This window comes from Chrysemys picta, chromosome 3 (genome assembly GCF_011386835.1).
Source record: "Chrysemys picta bellii isolate R12L10 chromosome 3, ASM1138683v2, whole genome shotgun sequence".
NCBI lineage: Eukaryota > Metazoa > Chordata > Testudines > Emydidae > Chrysemys > Chrysemys picta.
In genome coordinates this window covers 163,090,994-163,103,182 of record NC_088793.1, presented here as the reverse complement: position 1 = coordinate 163,103,182, position 12,189 = coordinate 163,090,994, and the positions used below count along the sequence as shown (strand labels likewise).

Genomic DNA, 12,189 nt, shown 5'->3' with positions numbered 1-12,189 from the left:
AAAGATATTAGCAGCCTTAACTACATGTTTCAGAAAGATGTCATTCTTCCACTCATCTTAGCAATAATGCTGCGGTCAAAAAAGCAGTACACAACATACAAAAAGAACATGAAGAATGAAGTATGTTTTATTTTATTACATCTTCCTTATGTTAAAGCAATGCATTCTATACAGATTGTTTAGCCATTTGCTGTCAATTCAACTGGCTCATTACAGACCTTAATTACAGAAAAGCCAAAATTCAGGGACAAAGTTGTTACATATTAGTGTGTTAACAATGCTTTTCCTACTTCAACAAATATTTATTTAAAAGAAAGATGCTGCCAGCAGTTGCTCATCTGTTTTAGTAAAGGTTAATGGCCCAATTCACAAAACATTGAGGTATATTGATAGATGACTCAAAACTCAATGTAGATTACTCTAAATGTATGTTTCTCTTTTATTAGACCTTCAAGGTAGGCAGAAAATTTTGGGCTACTAATTAATCGAGCACCTAAATGGAAAGATATGAGAGAGTGTCCAACATCTATTAATATGTGAAAAGGAAAATTAATTTCAATGTTATATCTAGTAGCAGATCGTGTATCAAAATACTTGTGTATGTATTTTAAAATAATCTGAGGCATCACTGTAGTAGGTATTGTTATAAGCTAGTAATGGAAAAACCTAACAAGCAAATTTTAAGACATATTTTGAAATAGTGGCATGTTTTATCACAATCCCAAAGCCATGTGTCTCCAAAAAGTGGCCTTTTTAAAGAACACACTAGCTCTAACCTACACAATCACATTGTTAGAACAACCGTTAGCACTGTAAAGAGGCCTAGGAAAACAGAATTGAAAATGGGGGAATGAGGTAGGGAGAGAATTGTACAGCAATATCAAGAAAAATATCACTACATTATATTTTAACAAATCATTTCCCTCTACCTGGCGCCCAGTTTGCTCTGGCATTTGTAGGAAATTCCAGTTGCAAAACAAACAAGGCATATTTATATCTAAATAAAATCAGTTTGAATACCCTTGATATCTAATAATTTATTTTGAACAGACTGATTGATTTAAAATTAGAAACCAACGTGTTTTCATACTTTAGCACTGATTTTTTACATCTTCATCAAGCTAAGTAATTCCTCCACTAAGGGAGTTTACCAGGTTGATTGCACCCATGCACATGGGGGAAATGGGGAGCAGAGTGGGAACTAGCAAGCTTTTATCCTAATATTTGTCCATGCAGTTTTTTCTTTTTAAATTCTCCATTAAAACAACAAATATTTTAAATACTCTTGAAGCTGCAGACTGATATTTCTTGAATTTCTGCAGCTACTGTATATTGCCTAGAAATACTAGAAACAATGTTATTTGTGCCACAGTTACAATTACCAAATGATAATACACAGGCTTCGTAATCAGTCATGATGGAATTATAATGGGGGGAGGAAGTTCATTAATACAGCACAATAATACGAGCCTACAGCTTTTACTAACATTGCCATGTGACTTCTTATTAATTCACAAGTAGTCTACAAGTTCAAGAAGTTATTGACTGCTCCATATAATACTCACAAACATGTCTTTGGAATTCAACAGCACTTCATAGCCCTTTGCAGTATCAAGGGTGTAGGAGAATTCCACATCAGTTAAAATATAGCGATCTATCTGTACATATATATAACTGCCATGTGTGTATATTAAACGGCAGTTATACATGTGGAATCCACTGTTAGGTGCAGAATTCAAAATTCTTTGCTTTTCACAATTACATGGCCACAAAATTCTTTGGTCATAGAATCTGTTTAATGAGCTTAGCTGTACAGTACAAGTCTGAAATGGAAAAGCCACACTACTGTGTGGCCTAGAAAGTTCCATAGAAACAAATATTCTTGCTGATTAAATACTGAAGTCCAAAAAATGTTGCTTTCTCCCCTCCCCCCCCCAAAAAATCACATACACAGATAAGGCATTTAAAACCACAAGTAAAGGGTTCTCTTCCAATTGAGTGAACTTGTACATTTGATTAGCATCAAGGATGACATCAGACACTAACCAGTTACTCTACACTAGGTCAATAGTAAGCAGACTGTAAAAAGGGGCAAAAAACAGATAATACTAGCACTTGGAAAGTGAGAACACTGCTTTTCAATTAATGTGTTGCTTGCTCTTGTAACTACTTTCCTAGTATTGTGTTTGCTGGAAAATAAATGAGGTTGTGAGACGAAAAGAGCCTTCTTCCGGATGATAAATTTAGAATTAAATCTTGGCCCCATTGAAGTCAGTGGAAATGTTGACACTGACTTCAATGGGGCCAAGTTTTCACCCTTAGTCAATTTGAATGATGGCTCCTCTTCAATTGTATTATACCTCCCTAATGTGAAATTTGCTTTATGCCACCAGCATCCTGGCAGCTTGATTGGCTGGTGTTTGATGAAATGATCGATGCTGATATTGGATACTGATTAAAATGCTTAATGATCCCCCCTTGACTTTAAATTGCTCACTCAAGATTTTAGAGATGCTACCAGAGTATTTCCCTCTCTTCTTACCCGCTTCACTTTGTCTTTTCTCTGCTTCTTCCATAATGCTTCAAAGTTTGTGGTAGGATGCCAATATCATGACCACAAAAAACATTGAATGTTAGCCACCCCTTGCTGTAACCTACCAGTCAATTCAAAATATACCAAAACCCAAAGTTTAAGAACCAATGCAAGGGTCACATTTAAAATACATTCATTTTTGAGGTGGAGAGTCAAGGGAACATTAGTATAAAAAATAACCAGAATTCCAAGCTGAGGGTGAACACTAGTTTTAAAAATATTTACTTAAAAATATTTTACAAGATGTAAAAACAATTATAAAAGCGTTAGAATTAGGGCTTACACACAGGTAAGCATGATGCTTTACAAGATAATGGGATTACATTCCTATGATAACAAAGTTACCATCAGTTATACTCGCCTTATGCAAAATTGCATACCATGTCGCCACTTGGGGGCACCTAATGTATGTCGACATGGAAAAGCAGAGATCATGTTAACCCAGGGGTCGGCAACGTTGGCACGCGGCTTGCCAGGTTAAGCACCCTGGCGGGCTGGGCCAGTTTTATTTACCTGCTGACGCGGGAGGTTCGGCCGATCGCGGCCCCCACTGGCCGCGGTTCGCCGTCCCGGGCCAATGGGGGTGGCGAGAAACGGCGCGGGCGAGCGATGTACTGGTTTGGCCCCACTGGTCCGGGACGGCGAACCGCGGCCAGTGGGGGCCGCGATCGGCCGAACCTGCCGCGTCAGCAGGTAAATAAAACTGGCCCGGCCCGCCAGGGTGCTTACCCTGGCGAGCCGCGTGCCAACGTTGCCGACCCCTGTGTTAACCTATCCTCATCTATAGCCAACTTCTAGAAATATCTAGTTTGGAAATTTTTGCCTGTAAAGGAAGGAAAAATGAACCAACATAGCAGCTTTCTGAGGTTTAATTTTCCTTGTTAACAAATCCTCTCAGAACACTTCAGATGAGAAAATGGTGCCAAAAAATGTTTGCCCAAGTGCTGAAATCTGCTGTGTGAGAAGCTTTTCAGGAAAAATAAACGCATTGCATTTTGAATCATATACCTAACACACTTTGTTTTAAGATCACAGAAAATAAAAAAAATACAATTGTTTTTACATTTTAGCACCATTACAGAGTTAGGATTCAAACACCTCTTTTGTCACTGTGACTACCTTGCATCTTGAAAGCCAGAGTAGTCAACATGAAACATTTAGGCTTCGGAACTCCATAAGTGAACAACAACTGGATTTGCTGATGACAAAATACAATATCAGACTTTAGCTTTTTTCCCTTTAAATTAAGGTTAGTCTTCCTGATTTCTGTACAGCAGTTGGAGTGCTTCTCTGTCAGCTAAATCCAAGTCCGAGTCCCTTTGGTCTCTGGATGGCTCTGACTGGTTCTGACATCCCTTTGCCATCTGGTCCCAGGCCTGTGCCAGGAGTCCAACCCATACTTTGAAGCATTCTGTTTCCAATGTTGTTTTCTGGGATTGGTTGGGCATTTTCACCTACAAAACCTGAGGTTAAAAGAAACATACAGCATTAATCAGCACTTCGTGTGGAAAAGAGCAAGATAATCTCCTTTAAAGCCTTAACCCTTCTTATTCTCCTAATTCATCTAATAGGTTGCTAGAACAGGCTGTCTTTGCATATGTTAACCTCATGGCTGTATGTTAATTCTACATATATGGTCTATAGTTTCACTTTTTCTTTTTTTTAAGAATAGCTCAATTTTTAAGCATTACACATTTATTTTTGCTGAAGATCTTTTAAGCATAAGAACAACACGCTGGATGTCAGACTTAGAGAAAACTCAAAACCTGAATAAATTTATCAATGCATGGAGGACTATTTGACTATCGAGTTAGGTATAGATATCAAACATGGGCCTAAGAAACATCATACCTTATCTTTCCACCCTCATTGATACAATAAATGCTGTTCATTCAACTGGAATATGCTGAGATGTTTAATAAAACAACCAATCATTTATGATTGAATTCTCACAACAGCAACAAAAGCAGAGCAGACAACTGACATAATATTCTTCAGAGACAAGGTGGGTGAGGTGATATCTTTTCTTAGACCAACTTCTGGAATAACAGAAGGTGGTCCAATAAAAGATATTACCTCATCCACCTCATCTCTCTAATATCCTGGGAGCAACATGGCTATGGCAACACTGCATATAATATTCTCCAGTCCATTTGTATCCTATTCCAATAATTTGTTTTATTAAAGATTACAGAAAGATTTAAAATGCAAATATAAACACTGGGAAGTACAATATGAATTTTCATTGAAGAATTTTCCCTTTAAACAAAACAGTACCAACTTTCTATATGCATTGCTTTTCCATTTCAGTAAGAGCTTCTGTAAGATAATATATTGCAGTCATTTTGATAAATCATCAGTCTTAAACTTCCCCTAAATAAAATATAATACGGTAACATTCCAATTCTTAAATGTCACTAAACAAAACATTTTTACCATCACAAAACATATCTGTGAATGTGGCCAAAGGTTGACTTACCATTAATCAGAAATAAAAGGAGATTCTGATGTTGGTTACATAGGTGTAAGAGTCAGTTGACATCAATGAATTTATTCTGGATTTACACCAGCATAACTTAAAAGAGAATCTGTCCCACTGTCTGTAAAATACTCTAAACATGAAAATCACTGTATGAGATTGGTAGGTTTATCCTATATGATCTCAATTTATTCTTTTAAAAAAGAAAAAGGATATTTTATGTCATTGAGCATGAGGAATCCCTGATTAATGCCTAATTGTGTGCTACTGTGCGATGTAACTGAGAAGTGGCCTCTTGTACAGTTTTATGTATCTCAGACTTGAAAACATTATTTTAAAATAAAGTTGTTTGATAGGTTTTTGAGTAATATCTTTTATACAGAACGAGTGTCCATACTTTTATCATTTGCTGGTACTCCCTCAGTACCACTATCTGCTTGATATCCTGTTAGAGGAAAAGCAATACACATACTAGGAGACAGAATGCCAATAGTAAAGGGGTTAACCCCAACAGATTTACTTTTCTTGTGAATGTAGAAAACAGAAGTATTTGTAGTAGCAAAGGAAAATGAAAAGTGAAAGGCATTTAAATCTAATGCCTTTTCTCTCCCATTAACTAAACTCCTGTATTACAGAGTTTTGGAGCTGATGCACTGGTAAGCTTTCCTGCATGCACTGTCTTGGATAAGTGCCTACTCCTGATATAAATGCAGGAAGCATGAATTATGAAATGGGGGGGGAAGTAAGGTGCACAACATCCTGCCCTGCAGGAGGAAAAAAAGTTGAAACCTCTTAATTGTCTACACTGAAGGTGAGCTGTTTCAGGGAGCTGGGTTTTTGTTTAATCTGCTCTGAATGAATTTCCAAAGCTTGCCAGACTTGGGGCATTGGCCATTGGGGTAGGGACAATGTTTTTTCCCCTCTGTATTTGTACAGCATGTAGCACAATAGACTCCTGGTCCATGACTCAGGCTCCTAGATTCTACTACCAATAAATTAGTTTCCCACCCATTCATACTAGCCTGCCCTTTTTTTTTTTTTTTTTTTTACAACTGTAGTAACAACTGTAGGGAGAGCGCAGTTATGTGTTTTTAGGGTAGGTCTACAATTACCTCCAGGTCTGGCGGTAAGCAATCGATCTTCTGGGATCGATTTATCACATCTTGTCTAGACGCGATAATCGATCCCGGAAGTGCTTGCCGTCAACGCCGGTACTCCAGCTCGGCGAGTGGAGTACACGGCATCGACGGGGGAGCCTGCCTGCCGCGTCTGGACCCGCGGTAAGTTCGAACTAAGGTACTTCGAATTCAGCTACGTTATTAACGTAGCTGAATTTGCGTACCTTAGTTCGAAATGGGGGATTAGTGTGGACCAGGGCTTAGAGGGACTACAAAGTTTTAAACTAATCATTTACCTCTGATGAGCAATTGGTTCATTATAACATTAACTTTACTAAGGAGTGTTAAAACAAAAGTTGAACAAATATTGTGAAGATCCTCAATATACAAATCTAAAAAGCAGCTACACTGAAACAGAGTACACAGGCAGTAGTCAAACTGAAAATGAGAGATGCATCTTCAAACCTTCATGATATATCTTACTTGTGATTATTGTGGCAACAAATTTACAGTACTCAAGCATTATCTACTGTGGTCAGATGAAAGCTAGACAGCCACTATTCCAGTCCCCAAGTCAAAGAAAAAGGAAAGAGTGTTGAGAGAAAGCTAACTTTAATATTGGTTTGAAGCAGTACTTAATGTTAGGTGATAAAGGCTCTGAAGTCAGTAGGCGCCAGGCTGTGAGAGGGTGCTCTTGAACTGACCAGCACAAAATTCAATAACAAAATCTTCCTTTCTTTTCAGGCCTCCCATAGACAAGAGAGTTTTCCTACAGACAAGTCCCTGACAATGACTGAGCATACAAAGCGCAGGCTGTGGACCTTTTTAGCTCTTGCTTCTAGCACAGAAAATGGGGGAAAAAAATTCGATGTCCAAACTAAATGATGGGTAAACACCCTTACTAAAACTACAGAAGTATCCATTAACCCACTTTTTGGGGTCCTAATGTCTTAAAAACAATGGAAAAAGACAACTGAGGGGAATAAAGTTCACAGAGCTTCCAAGGAAAAGGGAACAATGTCAAGGTGCTCACAGTATCTCAGAATTGGATATGTCAGATGATTCCTGAGTTTGCATAGCAGTGCCAGAAACACACTCCGGAGTGTAAACTATAGAGAACAGCCCAAAATAGAGTAAACAACGTTGTAGGTTCACTAGAGTCCATTTAAAAAGCATAGTTAACTTTATATAAACTATGTATCTTGCTATATCAAATCCAATTCCTCACACAATAAGAACAGAAAGAAGCTATACAGATGAACAATTTGTACCCCGAAACATGCTATTTAATAAACTCATGCTTCTATTTTTGATTTTTTTCCTGTAACAGAATGCATTTCCTCTTTCTGTGACTGACAGCGTAATTGGAATATGTTTTGTTTTAAAGACACTTAAGTACTTTTAAAATATACAGTATAATTACTTTTTCCACTCCATTGTACATGATTTTCTATTAGAACTCTAAAAAACCTCAAACCCTCTGAATACAGCCAACAAAAAGGCTTATTTTTTTGTTTTGTTTTTGTGCACACAAACACACCATGTATGTCCAACAATATTTCTGGGTTTTGCTTGAGGTCTGTGCAACACCAAAAAAATTAAAGCACAGTTGTAAACAACTAATTTATTTTTCTGTTTTTATTTTCTTAGCAAGCGTGCAGGCGGGTTGTATTTTATTTCAAAAAGATGTGCTATCAACAGTCCATTATCCCTTAGTTTAATCAGTTTTGAAGCCTAACTCTTACAATGTCTTTATAAAAAGTGAATCAAATTATATTTTATCCTGCACATTTTGAGTCTCTCCACTTTCTATAATAAGACAGTTACTGGTAATTTTATTAATTGTAGTCCTTTTCCTCCATTCTATGACCAATCAGCACTCAGAAATACCATTCTCATTGCTTATGCTTGAATATGAATAGAGTAGAGAATAGAGTATGACAAATACCATGCTACATTGTTTGTTACTTTTTTTTTAAAATTTTGCTATGGGCTTTTATTCTCTAATTAAGAGCAGTTAATGTCCTTGCAATATACATCTTAAAGCTCAGCTTCTAACTCATGCCAATGGAACTTCTTGGACTGGCCAACAGGGGCTTTCGGAGAGTGGTAAAAATATATTGCCCCTAAAAAGGGTTGCACTACCTCCAGGACATGTTCAGTCTTGACCCAGCCTTGAGCAAGAACAAGAACAACCCGCTGCTGCCACCTCACGGAAAAGCAGCTATGCAAAATGTGACATGTAAAAGGCAGCGACAGGGGGTAGGGGGGAGGGAAAGAGGCAGTGATTATGAGGAACTGAAATCAGCACTCTATATTAATAATTTGCAGGAATTTCACTTGCAGACCCTTCTGCCTTATAGAGACTACAAAATTTGATAGAAACCATAATAATTTGGTTCCTGATTTGCCAGATGAGTGGGCAGCTCACTGAAGTGGTTGCCATGACATAAGTGAGGGGAAAGAACTGAAGGAACAGTAACTTGGATGGCAAGACAGTGCTGTCAAATTCCTATACCTATACTGAGCAACAGCCACAGCCCAAAAATACAAACTAGTGTGTGTGTATATATATATACACACTAGTTTGTATATATATACACACACAGCCTCTGGAGCCCACCTCCATTATACATGTGCATGCTTAATATGAAATCCATAAATGTAAATATGAAACATGCTTAAAGGCAAAAATATTTGTGTATTTTAAAAAAGTTTGGGGGAATAACAAAAACTTCCAATACATTTTTTATTGTGAAATGATATTTATGATGGCATTAAAGGTACATTTCTATGAAATGTATCTTTCTAGAGGTGACCCCGGCAATTACAGGCCGGTAAGCCTGACTACAGTACCGGACAAACTGGTTGAAACTATAGTAAAGAACAAAATAGTCAGACACATAGATGAACATAATTTGTTGGGGAATAGTCAACATGGCTTTTGTAAAGGGAAATCATGCCTCACCAATCTACTAGAATTGTTTGAGGGGGGTAAACAAGCATGTGGACAAGGGAATCCAGTGTATGTAGATAAGGTCCCTCACCAAAGGCTTTTAAGCAAAGTAAGTAGTCATGGTATAAGAGGGAAGCTTTCTCTCATGGACTGGTAATTGGTTAAAAGATAGGAAATAAATGGTCAGTTTTCAGAATGGAGAGACATAAATAGTGGTGTCTCCCAGAGGTCTATACTGGGCCCGGTCCTATTCAACATATTCATAAATGATCTGGAAAAAGGGGTAAACAGTGAGGTGGCAAAATTTGCAGATGATACAAAACTACTCAAGATAGTTAAGTCCCAGGCAGACTGCGAAGAGCTACAAAAGGATCTCTCAAAACTTGGGGACTGGGTAGGGTTACCATAATCCAGCAAGCAAAAAAGAGGACGGGAGGAGCCCCGCCCCTGTCCTGCCCTAGCCCCGCCCCATCCTGTCCTAGCCCCGCCCCTCCCACTTCCCCCCCCTCAGAACCCCCAACCCTCCCCCCACTCCTTGTCCCCTGACTGCCCCCTCCTGGGACCCCTTCCCCTAACTGCCCCCCAGGACTCCACCCCCTACCTAAGCCTCCCTGCCTCTTGTCCCCTGACTGCCCCCTCCTGAGACCCTCCCCCCATCCTAACTGGCCCCCTAGGACTCTACCCCCTACCTGTACCCTGATTACCCCAACCCTTATCCACACCCCCACCCCCAGACAGACCCCTGGGACTCCCACGCCCCATCCAACCACTCCCCATCCCCTGACAGCCCCCCCCCAGAACTCCCGACCCATCTAAACCCCTCTGCTCCCTATCCCGACTGCTCCGATCCCTCTCCCCACTCCTGCCCCCTGACAGCCCCCCCCCCAGAACTCCCAACCCCCCCTTGTCCCCTGACTGTCCCCTCCTGGGACCCCTGCTCCTAACTGCCCTCCAGAACCCCACCCCCACCTAAGCCTCCCTGTTCCTTGTCCCCTAACTGCCACCCCCTAAGACCCCCCCCAAATGCCCCCCAGGACCCTACCCCCTACCTGTACCCTGACTGCCCAAAACCTTATCCACACCCCCACCCCCAGAAAGCCCCCCCCGAGCTCCCGACCCCCCCCGTCTCTTGACTGCCCCCTCCAAAACCTCCCTGCCCCTTCTCCGACCCCCTGGCCCCCTTGTTGTTGGCCTTTCTTCGCCTAATGTCTGGTGAACTTGCTCAGGAACTGCCTGAGCTGCTGGGCAGCAGCGGGGGAGGAGCTCCAAACTGCAGGAGCCGATCTGCGATGCAAGGAGGGAGGGAGGGAGGAGGAGGAGCCCTCTCAGGCTGAGTGTCGGAGCCCCATGTAAGTGACACCGTCCGGCCGGCAGCACTGTAAGCCGCGCGTGCTCTGCATGGGGGGGAAGTCCGGACATTTACAAATTCCCCCCGGACGCTATTTTTAGCTTAAAAAGCCGGACATGTCCGGGGGAATCCGGACGAATGGTAACCCTAGGATTGGGCAATAAAATGGCAGATGAAATTCAGTGTTGATAAATGCAAAGTAATGCACATTGGAAAACATAATCCCAACTATACATATAAAATGATAAGGTGTAAATTAGCTGTTACCACTCAAGAAAGAGATCTTAGAGTCACTGTGGATAGTTCTCTGAAAACATCCACTCAATGTGCAGCGGCAGTCAAAAAAGCCAAAAGAATGTTGGGAATCATTAAGAAAGTGATAGATAATAAGACAGAAAATATCATATTGCCTCTATATAAATCCATGGTTCTCCCACATCTTGAATACTGCATGCAGATGTGGTCGCCCCATCTCAAAAAAGATATATTGTACTTGGAAAAGGTTCAGAAAAGGGCAACAAAAATGATTAGGGGTATGGAACGGCTGGGGAGAGATTAATTAGACTGGGACTTTTCAGCTTGGAAAAGAGACGACTAAGAGGGGATAAAAACATAAGAATGGCCATACTGGGTCAGACTAAAGGTCCATCCAGCCCAGTATCCTGTCTACTGACAGTGACCAATTCCAGGTGTCTCAGAGGGAGTGAACCTAACAGGTAATGATCAAATGATCTCTCTCTCCTGCCATCCATCACCACCCTCTGACAAACAGACACTAGGGACACCATTCCTTTCCCATCCTGGCTAATAGCCATTAACGGACTTAACCTCCATGAATTTATCTAGTTCTCTTTTAAACCCTGTTATAGTCCTGGCCTTCACAACCTCCCCAGGCAAGGAGTTCCACAGGTTGATTGTGCACTGTGTGAAGAACTTCCTTTTATTTGTTTTAAACCTGCTGCCCATTAATTTCATTTGGTAACCCCTAGTTCTTATATTATGGGAACAAGTAAATAACTTTTCCTTATTCACTTTCTCCACACCACTCATGATTTTATATATCTCTATCATATCCCCCCTTAGTCTCCTCTTTTGCAAGCTGAAAAGTCCTAGCCTCTTTAATCTCTTCTCATATGGGACCCGTTCCAAACCCCTAATCATTTTAGTTGCCCTTTTCTGAACCTTTTCTAATGCCAGTATATCTTATTTTGAGATGAGGAGACCACATCTGTACACAGTATTCAAGATGTGGGCGTACCATGGATTTATATAAGGGCAATAAGATATTCTCCGTCTTATTCTCTATCCCTTTTTTAATGATTCCTAACATCCTGTTTGCTTTTTTGACTGGCGTTGCATACTGCGTGGACGTCTTCAGAGAACTATCCACAATGACTCCAAGATCTCTTTTCTGATTAGTTGTAGCTAAATTAGCCCCCATCATATTGTATGTATAGTTGGGGTTATTTTTTCCAATGTGCATTACTTTACATTTAACCACATTAAATTTCATTTTTCCATTTTGTTGCCCAATCAGTTAGTTTTGTGAGATCTTTTAAGTTCTTCACAGTCTGCTTTGGTCTTAACTATCTTGAGCAGTTTAGTATCATCTGCAAACTTTCTCCAGATCATTTATGAATAAATTGAATAGGATTGGTCCTAGGACTGACCCTTGGGGAACACCACTAGTTACCC

The 12,189-nt window shown here is 40.3% G+C and overlaps 1 protein-coding gene across 4 annotated transcripts in view; it reads right to left on the bottom strand.

The window, feature by feature from the left end:
* Positions 1-3,319: 3,319 nt before the first annotated feature.
* Positions 3,320-12,189, bottom strand: part of GPATCH2 (G-patch domain containing 2) — a 180,706-nt gene continuing 171,836 nt past the window's right edge. For all 4 annotated transcript variants that reach the window (XM_005288744.5, XM_065589430.1, XM_005288745.5 and 1 more), the window contains exon 10: positions 3,320-4,056. In XM_005288744.5, coding sequence (XP_005288801.2) covers positions 3,887-4,056 — 170 coding nt within the window. In that variant the 3' untranslated portion in view covers positions 3,320-3,886. The remainder of the gene's footprint in view (positions 4,057-12,189) is intronic.